The 14,841-nt window shown below is 33.3% G+C and overlaps 1 protein-coding gene across 2 annotated transcripts; it reads right to left on the reverse strand.

Annotated features, from left to right (window-relative positions):
- Window positions 1-204: 204 nt before the first annotated feature.
- Window positions 205-14,415, reverse strand: LOC106474010 (protein FAM46C-like). 2 transcript variants are annotated; one of them, XM_013934696.2, is made up of 2 exons: window positions 14,204-14,415; window positions 205-9,032 (listed from the first exon to the last, which is right to left on the reverse strand). In XM_013934696.2, the coding sequence occupies exons 1-2, from the start codon at window positions 14,309-14,311 to the stop codon at window positions 7,794-7,796; spliced, it is 1,347 nt and encodes a 448-aa protein (XP_013790150.1). In that variant the 5' UTR covers window positions 14,312-14,415; the 3' UTR covers window positions 205-7,793. The 2 variants fall into 2 exon arrangements, with proteins under 2 accessions (XP_013790150.1, XP_022258099.1); XM_022402391.1 differs by lacking the exon at window positions 14,204-14,415 and adding an exon at window positions 9,139-9,334.
- Between the last annotated feature and the right edge of the window lie 426 nt (window positions 14,416-14,841).

The following is a 14,841-nucleotide window of genomic DNA, read 5'->3' on the forward strand; positions in this document are numbered from 1 at the left end:
TTTATATAGTATATAATCAGATGTCTATTTTGCATAACAATGAACTGAAGAAGTGATTAATTTTATAACTATCGTGTCATAATTACATTACAAAATTCCAAATATCCTGTTTCGTGTAGTATGTACTGGTGTACACAAAAATAAAATAAAAAGTTAAATATTTCTCATACAACAATAAAGAAAAACAAGACCTCCAAGCTGATCTATCCGCAAAATAATTCACTTTATTATTTTCAGCAAGATAATAATACATATTCACTGTCATATAATTGAAATCAATTTATTTTTAACTTGATTTAAGCGAAAACCGTACCATACAATTTACACCAATTTTTTCCCGGAACCAAACTACTTGTTCAGATTTTCAAATACACACACACACACACACATATATATTTATATATATATATACGTACGTATTTACATTTTGATAAGTTTGATGAAAGTCTATATACTGGCAAAAAAAGAAAAAAGTAGTTACCAAAATTTAAAAATGAAAAATTCAGAAAACTTTCACAATACACAATGTTGAAACACAGAAATTTTCTGTTTTTCATAGTGCAATAGATCAGAAAACACTTGACAAGACACTTGTTAAACAGCTTTGTACTTGAAAATGGATGAATAGTTAGTTGGGCACACATTTTGAACTTTGATATATGTCGAGGAACTCGGTTAAGATGTGAAAAATGTCATGACTAAATTACAAGCATAAATATAAGGTATTCAGAATAAAACCTTTAACCCTTAAATGATAAATATTTCAGACGAAAAAAAAAAAGGTTAAAAATTAGAACTGTTACAAGAGTAATCTTTTACAGTGATTCAAATACTGTTCAACTTTGAGCCAAATTTGCCGATCCCGTTCTACCAATACAACTATTTAGATCCTGTACACGCCAAGTATGATTGTACTACTTCCATCTGATCTAAAAGTGTGACAAACCTACAGAATACATTAAAAGTTCTTGTTTAAACCTCGGAATAATTAAAATATGCAATCAGTTAATTCTCGTTTTTCTGCCTTTATTTAACGACGTTATTACAGAACAAGTAAGCGACACTACATCAACATATCCTACCCGCTTAAAAAAAAAAAGCGAAAACACAGTAAAACAAAAGTTTTTTTGTTTACTTAAATAAAATGTGATTAGTACTATTTCCCTAAATGTTTGTAACAAGAGTTGCTCGTGATCTAATCCAGACAAATAAAGACGATATTTAATAAAATAAATAAAAATCTCCCGATCATACTTAATTACAATATTTAAATATTTACTGAACTTAATTTTCCCATTTTATGGTCTTGACAGTTTATTCAAACACATTTACTTCCAGCATATACACTACATCATTCATAAAACCCATTACATATACTTGACAATTTATTACTTAATTGACAACTTCAACTCAATAAACTGACAATTTGGCAAGTTCTTCCACTACGGTGAAGCTACTTGATTAATCTAACTTTAAATCCAAAATTTTCTAACCCACCAGCTGAAATGTAAGTTCTGTTTGACCATATTCTTCTACTGAATGTAAAGGTAATCAAACAAGTTCCCAAAATGGCGATAGTTTAAACAATGCTCATAAGTTCACTTAAAACCTTAAGACAATTTCAAGTTCGTAGGGTGGGATATCGAAAACTGTGCATGAAATTCCAAAGAATACAAACTGTCTACTCCCCGAGACTTGGAAACCCAAAATAAGCTTTTTGTACAGTAATATATTTTAAACTAATAAAACTAAGGCAGGTTAACACGTAGAGCTTGGAACAAACAGTTCTTAGACATTTCGATACCCATTCAGAACTGAAACGTTTAACTAAGTATTTGGTTAACAAACGCAACATTTATGTTGCTTACTTGCAACGCATTGTTTAAAAAGCACAATAAGAGTGTGAAACTGAAATCTAAATTTTGAATTACCAATAACTTAGGTATCATAAATTTTGATTACATTACCGGAAACTTCATAAATATAGCTTTGAATAAACATCAAAATAATACAGAACATTTATTAGCAAAGTATTTTAGGAACTTGCGCAGGATTTGGTTTTATGGTACTTAATCTTGTGGTGACAGATCCTGTTTTTGAGTATGTAGTTTAAGATGGATTATATACATTCCTTTTGTAGGATCTCATGTAAAGTCCTTTACTCACCACGGAAGAAAGTAGAAATCCACTAGTAAACGTATTCCTTTGTTGTGGATTGTCTTTTACAACAGAATAATATTGTTGTGTTGTGTGTTATGCCAAAATTTGGAAGGTTTATACTATTTAAAATACAAGGTAACGGCGAGTTATGAAAACAGCATTTCTGAATAATTGTCTGTCAGATGAGTGCTACTATTACATAAGTACTTACGGCAGAAAGCTAAACCAGAAATCATAAGAAAAGTTAGTATTTTTAGTGCTCTATTTGTTAATGGCTTGTTCACATAAAAGTGAACTTTCTGACAGGCTTTTAAGACTTGCCAACTTCGTCTTCATACAACAGCTAACTTAGAAACAATATACTTGCTGGAGGTCTTCAAGCAATGTACGAAATATATTTTGTGAAGTTCTGAGAACCCGTTTTGATGACAAACCGCAGAGACTTACTGTACTAAAGCAGTACCACCCTGATGTTTGAAATCTATATATCTCTGCGTGGTACAAATGCCAACAAACACGTACTTTCATACACTATCGCTATTAAGCTGACGTTTTTTTGTTTCTACTACTAAATTTGACATCAAAGAAGTACATGTACCACGTTCAGTAAAATGAATATAAACCTAACGGCAAGAATAGTGAACAAAAACACGGTATGGGAAGTGATGCATGCTACAAGTCTAGGTGGAACATTTCTTACGTTATTTTACCTTTATGCCATAACGGTGCCAAATAAGGTAAAACTTTAAAGGAGTGGGTGGCAAAATAATGCTTGTACCAAAAATCTAGACTAGAAATCTGCGAATAATTCTGGGAAACTGGTCAAGCGTACACGTTGGTGCACATAGTTTCTACTTCACTTACTTCCGCGAAATTCTCACACAGTTAACCCTATATTTCTGGTTTATGCTTTTTCTCTTAAGACGAACTCTGTTAAAAGAAAAATATCGAATCTTTAAACCACGATTTTTTTTTGTGCTTTCATTTCCATATTAATTTGACGTACACTTACAGGGGTGCTAAATCTGAACTTCAGTAAAACAGCCGCATGAGGGAGAGAACGTAGCCAATATTTCAACCAAAATGACCATCAGGATCTAATACAGGGAGTTCTTCTCTTAGGTTTTTTTTAAAAGATATTTTAGCTCAACAACACCAGTGCATTATCTAAATCATTTAACTATAATAATTATTAATATTTTTCTCATTTTTTACAAACTTGTCCGGTTCTGTATTCTAATTACTTAAACGATTCCGGAGTTCACGTGCTTCTTTTAAAACAACAAGGATTAAGCAGTTTTATTTTGTAACCAGTTGTATACTTGTTTGTAAGCGTGATCAGTTTGATTCTGTAAATTGTTACAACACCAACATCACGGCAAGATAGCAAAATTCACCTTTCTTTGATCTTATTCAATAACATATGCAGTGTCACGATCACAGACAACTAAGTTTAAGACAACAAATAAAAATAGGCTTTTTCCAGTACTCAGCTTAAAAATTACTTTTAATGCACAAATTATATATATATATTTTACATGAAACACACTACAAAGTCACAAAAATATAGTCGATAACCCTTTTTTTCTCAATAAACGTGTACAAATTATCCATTGCTATATCTAATGTGTACCTTACATACTCTTGTTCAACTGAATATAGCCTTAACAGTCAGTTGCCATACAAGGGGGAAAAAAACGTACACAAAACTGGAGCAATGCAAATCTACACAGTTTAATTAACTATTTTTGAAAACTAGGGGTATGTACTCAAGTAACCCAACTATGTCGCTTGTCTCAATTAATTGATAATTTTTATTGTTACTGTATTGATATTAAAAAAAAATCGCTGAAAGATAGATAACGGACCAAACTCTTAATAACTTGAACAATTTCCCAAATTTTCAGTTACAAATGGAATCCTACAAGTGTTTGGACAGATCGATGCTATGTCACGGTTGTCAAGGTTACTCTCCCACATAGCTAACGATTTTAGCCATCATTTTAACAACCTTCTTAATTATAGGTTGTTCTCAGTTACTTCAAACGTCATATATCTCAACTTATAGAGTACCTAAACTCATTTTACACCATAGTACATCTTATCTCTTAAATTGAGTACAAAAGCATAGTCCCCCTTCATAAATAACGAACCCAACAGTTTTTCTAAGTACTCTGTATAAAGTATATGTTGACTTTTCACACTCCTGCTTATAATTATAATCGTAACTTTGTCAATTGCTTCCCAACCAAAATGTTTAAATTTAGTTCTGCTTACTTTCCTGTACACAATAAAAATAACCTGAACTGGTTTGTGTCCTTAAACACGCACTCGTGTTTTTACTTTTCTTTTATAAATAATTAAAATGAAACCCAGTATCAAAGGTGTTAACTCCAAAACTCACATGTACTTGACTCCTTAGATTACGTAAAATAACTTGAAAATCAACCCATTAAACTAACGTAAACATTACACCTAATTTCAAGTACAGTTGCTCCTACACGTTTGTATCAGATAAGCCTGAAGTTCGTGTATTAATGAAGTACATGTGTTAATCCAAGCACTGAAACTGCATGTTCGTGCATCAACAGAAAAAACAAATTACATTTAATTGTTCACATTCATAAAAAAAATGAGGTCAGGTGTTACATTTTCAGACAAGGCCAAAAATTGAGAATTCCCACCTTTATGAATTATTAACAGTTAATTAACTAACTTATGTCTCAATTTCTTTTTCTCACTTTGATAAAATGACAACCCCACCCCAATCACACGAAGAACATCCATCAAATGACCTTTTAATTTTTCAAGTATTGATAAATTGTGTTTTGAGACTTTCATGATACCCCATTTAACGTTAACTGTATTGGACTCTTTTACTCTTAATTTAATGTTTTATTACGTTATTTTCTACCAATATTTACATTACTGCTGTAAATCTAATTAGTTTAACTGTCGTATTTCAGAATTTGATGAGCACGAGTTTATTTAAACAAAAACTTAACCACTAGTAATTCATACATGTCATGATTCAGGTTGTTGTTGTTTTTTTATAACTATTAAAAAAAACTGGTTCACCTTGTAGCTTTAAGTTTCCCCTGCTTACAACCGCACGGTGCATTTAATTCCCCTATGAAACCAACGTGCATGGTTTTCACTAGTTTTATTTAACAAGGCGCTTGCGATTGTAATATTCTTGCCCAATAGCTTATTTTGACTTTCCGCTTGGGTAAACTACCCTTTGTTAGTGTGTGGCGTGCCCGTAAACTCGAATTACGTAACAAGAAGTAATATTAGTCACCACAAAGCCGAGATCCAAAAAAAAAACAGGTATATCAACTAAATAAGTTATTGTTAAATAAATACTGTTTTTAATAAAAACTCAATCCACGTGTATGTCAACAATTAAAAATCTTAAAAAGGGCCAAATTATTTCCAGTTTTCTTACCTTTAGAAGATTTCATGCAGTTCTTGATGCTCGTGCGGGTTATAAATTAATACAACAACGTACATGCTCTTACCAAGCCCTACAAGTGCAGGTGCACTGCTGCTCAGCCATGAGGTAAAAAACGCGTGTCATATACCTAAGCCAAGTTACACCAAACATATTAAAAATTATTAAACAATATTTTCGCACTTCGAAACATTAGATTGTCATTGTAACAATATTTATCATTCTGTAATTTTTCCATATTTTGTGTGTCGGTTGCCGAAAATTAGGCTCCCAAGTTAAACTATTTTCAAGAAAATGCTTAAAAAGTCTCATTTTTGTACTATTTAGATACTAAAAACAAATATACAACATTTAACATTGAGTGTGAATTAAATTTTAATTCTATTTTTCGATTATATAGTTTTAAGTATATGGAAGTAGCTACTTTCTTACACATTAATATCGGTTTCAACGGAAGCAGCAAACATGGCTCGTAGGAGCAACAATTAATTATCAAAGGTTTCAATTGTAATTATAAATCCAATGACATTCGCACATAACATTCTTTGTTAATTGTAGAATTTTTAGTTATTATCAAATGAACATTTACATGTATTCATAATAATGCAGATATTACATTACTTTAAATTCCAGAATACAAAATGTACTAAATACTGCTAGAGGTCGCAGGAGCATAATTAATATCTCTGGGGGGTTTGAACAACAACAAAAATATTAGCTCGCTTATAAACTAATTATCATGATCAATCATACGGGATATCACATTAAAAACTTAAGAGTAAGAATTGAATAGAGAATTACTTATATTGTTTATAATTATCAATTTATTACTTCCTCTTTAGGAAAAACGTGCACCAAAAGCTACATATACAGCTTTAATTCTTTACAGAACTTTTCATCACTATGTACATTCTCAAAGATGGCATACCCTTGACACTGACAGCTTTATTTAAAGTTATTAAAACTACAAGTACAATGTAGAAATTACGCACAAGGAAGAAAATTTGCATATTTCGCTTTGAAAATTTATTTTACTGCGCATGCATGCATATATATATACACACGCACACACTCACACAATGTTTTGAAAGTTTACTAAACTCACCCCACACGAAAACTAGCTAAAAAAAACAAAAAACTTTCCTTAAAAACATTCAAATACCTGTGTCGAGACATTTAGGCTTAACACTTACACGACTGAAACGTGGTTTACACAAAAATATTTTAATAGGCAGTGAATGTACGCAAATATCTACTTTGGTAAGGCTTGGTATTGTTCGATTACTTCTACCAAGTGAGGCAACTAAGTTAACGTTAATTTTCTCTTAAATATATATATACGGTTTAATAACATTTATTTCATTGGGTGTTTTCAGTATTTTATCCTAAAACATTTCTGTATCCGATAACCCCAACCCAACAAAGCACAGTATACAACTTCAAATGTGAACACAGAAACTATGCATATATCAATTTTTAATTACTTGAATGTAGCATTTTCTTCAATTCATTGCATGCACGAGAAAAAAAAACAGTAGTATTTATGAATTAACAACAAAATGGGCAAGAACATCCTCAACACATAAGCTCTAAATCTAAAAACATTCTTACGCCACCTTCGAAGACATCTAAAACACTAACACTGGTTGCTTACCTGAAATTACCACAAAAATAAGACAAAAACTGTCGCATTCCTCTAAATATCATGGTACAGCACAATCAAGTACAGTTCTTCAAATTCATTAACTGTTACGATTTCTGCAACAATATATTTACCCATCGAAGCACTTTATCTAAAAACGGTTAGCTAAGACACACTGTCTATACCTTAAGGTTTAAGTTCACATAGAAGTGAATGGAAAGTTCAAACATTTACGATAAATTTTCGGATTTTTTTTGTTTGTTTTAACCTGACAATACTTCTTACTCAATCTTTTTCTTATTCTTCTTTAGTAACTACAGACTGTAGTACAATAAATGGAATAACAAAGGAATTTAACTGGCGTAATCCAGAATAAAGATTTTTTGTTTCAGTGAGGGTTAAAACCTATACCACATTAATAATGCCAATCGACCTCGTACACGTTAAATAACTTTGAACTGTCAACTTCTGTTCAATCAAGAAAAATAAAAATATCCATTCTAGCCTTCTTTAACATTCGGAACTTTCCATGCCAAGTCATGTGCATGGCATCCAGCCTCCACAAGGGCAAGACGAATAACCCATCGGCTGTGGAGCCACATACGGAGTGTAGAAGAAGCCGTGGCCAAATGGAAATTGTTGGCCCGCTGACCATGACTCGTATGGATGAAGATGGCGATTCTTTGCGAACAGATGGAATTGTTCTTGGAAATACACTTGATAAGCTAATTCTTCAATCAAAGTGAGGGTTTGTCGCCGTTCGTGGCCCATGAGACAGACCGTACTTTCATCCACCACTCTGTGAAGAATCATTAGATATTCGTACTTACTTTGGCTATCTCCTATGAAGTGGTTCGCTAGATAACTTTCCAGCTTGGCTTGTTGCTGAATGACGTCACTGAAGTCAATGAAGAAACGGGAGCACATATAACGCTCTAGTGTTTTGATGTCTTCAGGATTCACAGGTTCATAATCACGCACAAGCAGGTTACAATACTTCAGAAGTCCGCCACCTCGGATCTCTTCTGGGTTCCTAGTAGCGATCAACTTCTTGTTGAGATGATACAGCGCCTCCTGGAAGTCACCGTATACACTTTCACCAACAACAGTGGGGTAAAAGTTCTCATCCATAGAAACCTCCGCACACTCATAAAATAGCAGGAGGGAGTCCAAGATAATCTGGAAGGAGTCCACGCTAAACTCGAACTTCCGTTTCATAACGTCTACAAACTTGAGTTCCACATTTCGTCCACGGTTGTTACTGAGTGAAATCAAACTCCAGCGGTCTCCTTCTATAACTTTAACCATCTTGTTAACGTAAGCTTCCTTCAAACTGCAACTGCTTATTCTGTTCTTGCTGACCCCTTCCGGTAGAAAATCAAGCAAGGAATCTAGCACTGCTGCCTTTACTTTGTCGAAACTTCGCTGGTTTGATAGATCGACATGAAAAATTAAGTCGAGATCGTTATACGGCGAGTTTTCTGACGTTAAAACGTGACTTGCAGCTCCACCGTTTAGTCTAATGTCCTTCACGGGCACTGAATCCTTCTCTAGTTTTCCCTGTACCACTTGCACAAGATCTTTAAGTTTAACTTCTAAAGTTGGAAAATTCCCTCGTCCATGAATTGGCACTACTTTATCCATAATTTTATGTAAACGACTGACCTGCTCGTAATTCAGCACAGCAAAACACTGACTATTGTTTGTCAATGATTCTAATCCTTCCATTTTCAGCTTCGCTCCAAGACGGCCGGACTCTGCTTCAACCTTGTTTGACTAGAAAGAAATAACAAAAACGAAAGCAACTGGTTAAATACTAGCACCTACTGACGTCCTACTTCTTCCTTCTACAAGCAAACTAGTGCGTAACGATAGTTCTTACCCCATATTTATAACTGATTTCAGCGCCTGTGTTGTTAGCTTGTATTCTTCCGCTGACAGCTAGTTCTACCATTATAAATAAACTGACCCTTGAGATTCATTACGAAAAATATACACACCGATTACTTTTTATGTTGAATAAATGTGAAAAAGACATTAATATTATTATGGATAAGTATAGGTTATAGTTTCTTTCTTTGCGAACAAACTACTTTACAGCTTTCGCAAGCTACCGAGCTCAATGAAAGAAAATGTGCTGTTCGGTAATGTTGCTTAGCAACGAATTACGTCAGGAGGGACTTGGTTACAGCCATGTACAGGGCAATCGTCGCACTTGTTGACAGAAAGCCTGCACACGTGCTTGTCAATTATACATTAGTACTCTACAGATATATCAGGGACCGCATGTGTTTGTGTGTGTCTTATGAAAATTAATATTAAAAATATTATTTGTTAACAGAATAAAACTCAACTTCAAACATATAATCCGCAGACTGTTCAAGAAACATTCAATATAAGCTCTATAACAGCATGCAATCCCGATTTAAATTTCATTAGATTTACTACAGCGAATAATAATCCCCATGAAATAGGTGTAACCCTATTTCAAAACCTAATATCCCAGTCAGCCTGAGGACCCTGGGTATTGGGATATAGCATACATATGATGCTGTTCATAGATTGTTAAACAGTTCGATACTTTCATTCAGAAGTTCTTATAATAACTATTAGTAATACGATACTTACAGTGTATAACAAGTCATAATGATGTGGTATATACTAGATTTGAGAAGCTTACCAAATTCGGTTCCCATGCTGACAACTCTGTGTGGGCTAAACTAATGGTGGCACGTGGAAACAATCGACTATTCCAAGCACTCTTTGCTTACCCAAACGCAGCTCTTAACTTAAAAAATGTAACAAACCTCTAATAAAATTCACAATACGTCAGCATAACAATACTACACAAAAGAACGGAGTGAAAGACAAAAACTATTTGTGTCGTAAAATCTTAATACGCCGTATATGAAATGAGACGACCATGAACTGACAGATCACGAACTACACATTACTAAAAGAACGTGTTTTGTCAGAGAAATTATATTCAACAATACTTAATATTATTTTAAATATTTAAAAAATCTGCAGTTTATGCGATTTTTATCACTAACGTTAGGCCTCTTGTTTTCCAATGTTTTGGCAGCTTTCGGCTTTTAAACCGAAACTTAAACAAACAAAACTCAACAATATACGTGTATTCAGTGGTGCCATCTCGAGGTTGAAGAAAGAAAAAGGGACACTTTTACGTAAGTAAGCATATTAACATATTCTGAAACTATATTATGATATATATATATATATATATATATACTAAGAAAAAAGTTACAATTAAGTATTAAGTATGTTTGTTAATCATTGTTATTATTATATCAAACAATCATATATTGGTATAATTTAATTTTGCTCTCTTATTACACCATCTCTTATTATTTTTTTTATACAATCACATTAATTCAAGTTCCCTAAGATACAAAAATAAACTGCTAAAGTACTGTATTCACAATATTATTGTAAAACACGTATGAACATTAAAAACTATGAAAAGTCTCGCAGAAACCCCTGTAGTACAATTAAATCGAAATTAAAAAAGAAAAAACTTGTACCACAAACAAATGAGAAACAGACATTTTAATGCTTATAAGTTATTGTGTGTAAAGGTTGAAATCTCCACAAGAAGGACGTTTAGGCCCAAAACGTTGCGAGCATCTACCATTTGTTTGTCGTATATCTATCTATCTATCTACCTATATATTCCTTTCTTGATTTAGATTAAAATATTCTGGAGACAATTATCCACAGAAACATTAAGAACTGTACTAAGCTATTTTACGGTAGTAAAATGTGAGGAATACAAAGAATCGTATTTTACTGATAATGAAGCTCAGGAATATAGATATGTGTACTTTACCCTTTTACCAGATAATAAAGCAGAGAAATACAAAGAATTCTATTAACGTATTCTACTGACAACAGAGCTGAGGAATACAAATAATCATACCAAACCATTTTACAGAACTGAGGAATACACATAATCGTATTTTACTGATAATGAAGCTCAGGAATATAGATATGTGTACTTTACCCTTTTACCAGATAATAAAGCAGAGAAATACAAAGATTTCTATTAACGTATTCCACTGACAACAGAGCTGATGAATATAGATAATTATTTTTTTTTAATGAAATCAATGCTGGCTAAAAAAAACAAAAAACGAATAAAACTGAGGACATGAGCAGAGAATTGGAATTTCGAGCAGCGTCAGCTTTAATCCATGAAGCAATGTTACTGTCTGCTAGTGAAGGTTTATATGGCTTTAGGTATGGAAACTGGCTTAGTGTAGTTTGTCAGTATACATACATACGTACGCGTTCTTGCGCGAACACAATCATACAAGTTTCCATTTTTGTATTCGGAACGAGAGTGAGGTTTTTCAAGTTTTCTTCTGGTATAACGGTGAGGTGAATTGTAAAACGAAAACGTAAAAGTTCATATTTGGTTAAAAAAAAAAAAAGATCAGCTGAGGACTGAAGTTTAAAGTTTCAGCAGAACTTTATATGGTTGTACGTGTAGAAAAAATAACGTATTTCTTTAGCTGGAATGCTGAATAGCAGAATAAAAGGTGTAAACGTATCTTATCTTCGGACTACCCCAAAACGATTTGTTTCATAAACGATTAGAAAATAAAATTTCAATAAAATGGATAAAACTTTGTAGCGTAAATTAACAATTTTCTTTACGCTAAAATCACCATGCAATAAGACTTGTAAAAATCAGTTACACCTGGCACGTGAACACTAATATATTAAACACCGTTTTCAACTTAAGATTTATAGATAATCCCAGGGCGAACCAGTGCAAAAGAAAAACATACACATTTGAGATTTGTTGAGCTATATAAAGAACAAAACATTAATGCTTCGATGAGACGCACAGATATTTCAAGTATACGGAAGGGATAAAGCACAGAGTGATGTTGAAGATGAATTAAATTTATCAAATTAATGCTCTAAAAAAGGTGAATTACAAGAAGCGTAGGTTTATATATTTTTTTCGGATAGAATCGTGTATGCAATTATTACAACTATAGATGATTAGTAGTAGCGTTTCTACGACGGGACTTTGGGAGTCTATGCCTCGTGCCCAACAAAGAGTGATACCTCCCCCCCCCCCTCCCTATTTTATACTTAATTTTGTTACACACAAATGACGCATCATAATTATTAAAAGTGTACGTGTAACTGGCTGGATATCAGAACTATTCGAATCGGCGAATTAGCTATTCTATAACAAATTAGTACTCTCACGAATTAACCGTCAGCATATTCCTACACGAACACACACACAAGTAACAATAATATTTCCCGCTGTTGCTTGTGTTGAATGATTAATTTCGATTAGGGTTAGGATAAATAATTTCTATGGTTCTTAAAGCATTAAATAAGGCGGCAACAGTAACCACGGTAGGAATAAGGCCAAAACATTAAACAGGGTAAGAACAAGGTGAAAACAGTAGCCAAAGTATCAATTAGGAAAATTATTAACCAAGTTTCGAACAATTAGATAAATATACATGTTTAAAAGTAGCAAACTTCTGAATACCCAAAACTGTGAGCATTTTTTTTTTATTGGTGTTTAAAATTAAGGGTGGGAAGATTATTACCCCCACCAAATAAGGTCGTGTCTTTCAATTTGGCTTGTCTTAGCATTAGTGACGAGAACTTAGAAGTGTACAGATGAGGAATAAGAATCTTATTAACATTATTCAAGGTAACGTGCAGACAACCGAGTGTAATAAGCATCAAGAAATACTGAATGTTATAAATCGATACACCAGTGATGTAGGCCTATAACGATAATATTCCTTTAAATCATTAGTTACGTCATTACACGAGCTTTGAGATTACTGTCAGTTTTTTTAAAAACTATATTCGGGGCATTCTTCTTTTTCATAGTTTCTGTTGTAATAGACCGATATTTTGTTTTACGCCGAATTAGTTCACATTACAATATGACTTACTTTCTGTAAGTTATATTTTGTTCTAGTAAATTTAAAAGCATCGTTTTCTTTCTTTTTTTCCTTCTACCAATACATAGCGTTTAAATCTAAGCGTTACCAATGATGAATATTACCGACTACCACACCAAATCATGTTAACTCTAGTGACATGTCAGAAAAGTCTATAAGTCTAACGAAGGCTCTGAAACTGCCAAAGGTCACGCAGTCTTGGCATCTTAGATCACCAGAAACTGATACTCAAGACGACCTCGTTTCCACGAGATTCTCGTGTTGGCGCGAACATTCCAGAGCTATGTATAGATCCAACAGAAGAGACTCGTAGTTGTACCGTATTGAGTAAAATAATCAATAAACTACGCCGCCCCCTTCTTTTCTCAAGCTCTACGTATCATGACCAGCTGGTAGATCATAGAAATTTGGGAAACTTGATTTTGACCCTCTATGTACGTATTTCTGATAACTGTAATAATTAATAGTAATACCAAACAAGTGGCAAATTCTAAGTTTTAACACTTTATAATGTACCTTTATTCATATCATTTTTAGATACTATTGCTAGTATTTCTGTTCATATTTGTAAACTCGCCGTTATAAGTTAACTCATCTTTAAACTAAAGTGCACGTGTTTTAACTAATTACAATAATTTCTTGATCATGAGCAATAAAATACTTGCAAGGAGGGATTATTTATATAACTTATGTTTGTGCACTTAAGTTACTTGATATTTATCTGTCTGTGTATATATTTATATCGTTCTGAAACCGATACTTCATTAAATACTCTCTTACTAAATACGTCCATACCTATTCCGAGTAGTCATAACCAAACGAAGGTCACACACGTTCTTTGAAAATGAAACCATATTTTTTTACACCTGTCCAATTAGTTAGATATTTATAAGTTATATCTTCGTATCGTTTTGAAACTGAAAGCTATAATTTGCACGGTTTCAACTACTCTTGGTAAGCACATGCACACCGACTTACTTGTACCAAAGGAAGGTCACACAGTTCGTTCGTTGAAGCCATGTTCTCGGTCTTCCCAACTTCACAAGCATATGCCTGTTCTGATGGACTTGAACTAACGGTATTCATCTAATAACTTTGTACTCTGCGTTAAGCATAGAATGAAATTACGCTAAGGTAAGAAGCCTAACCTCATAGAATAGCAAGAAAACGTACGTACTGCTCTAGTTACTGCAGTAGCAACTAACGTGAAGAGAAGCTCGTTCAGTACCACTACTCTCACTTCTGACGTCAATGGCTACATCACGTGCACCACGGAGATGGTTAACCAATGATATACAGAAAAATCAAAACAAATCTACGTGGGATGAAAGAATGGGTTGTCATGGTTACACTAGCCTGACGTACTAAACATTCATTAACCTTATCAGCGGTGTTGAAAGACAGGCGAGTCCAGTAAGCTGCTTTTGGGCCATGTTTAATACATTTCTTTTATAAGAAACGTGATTGCGAAATAAGTCGTATCGTTCTTCGTAACCGGCAACACGGAAATTAGGAAATATATCACGTTTCTAAAATAAATCTCTTGTAATGGTCATAACTCATAAGCACAAATACTGGTGCACGTAAATCACCACAAAAATAATCGTACAGTGTGT

Source organism: Limulus polyphemus, unplaced genomic scaffold, assembly GCF_000517525.1.
Source record: "Limulus polyphemus unplaced genomic scaffold, Limulus_polyphemus-2.1.2 Scaffold6714, whole genome shotgun sequence".
NCBI lineage: Eukaryota > Metazoa > Arthropoda > Merostomata > Xiphosura > Limulidae > Limulus > Limulus polyphemus.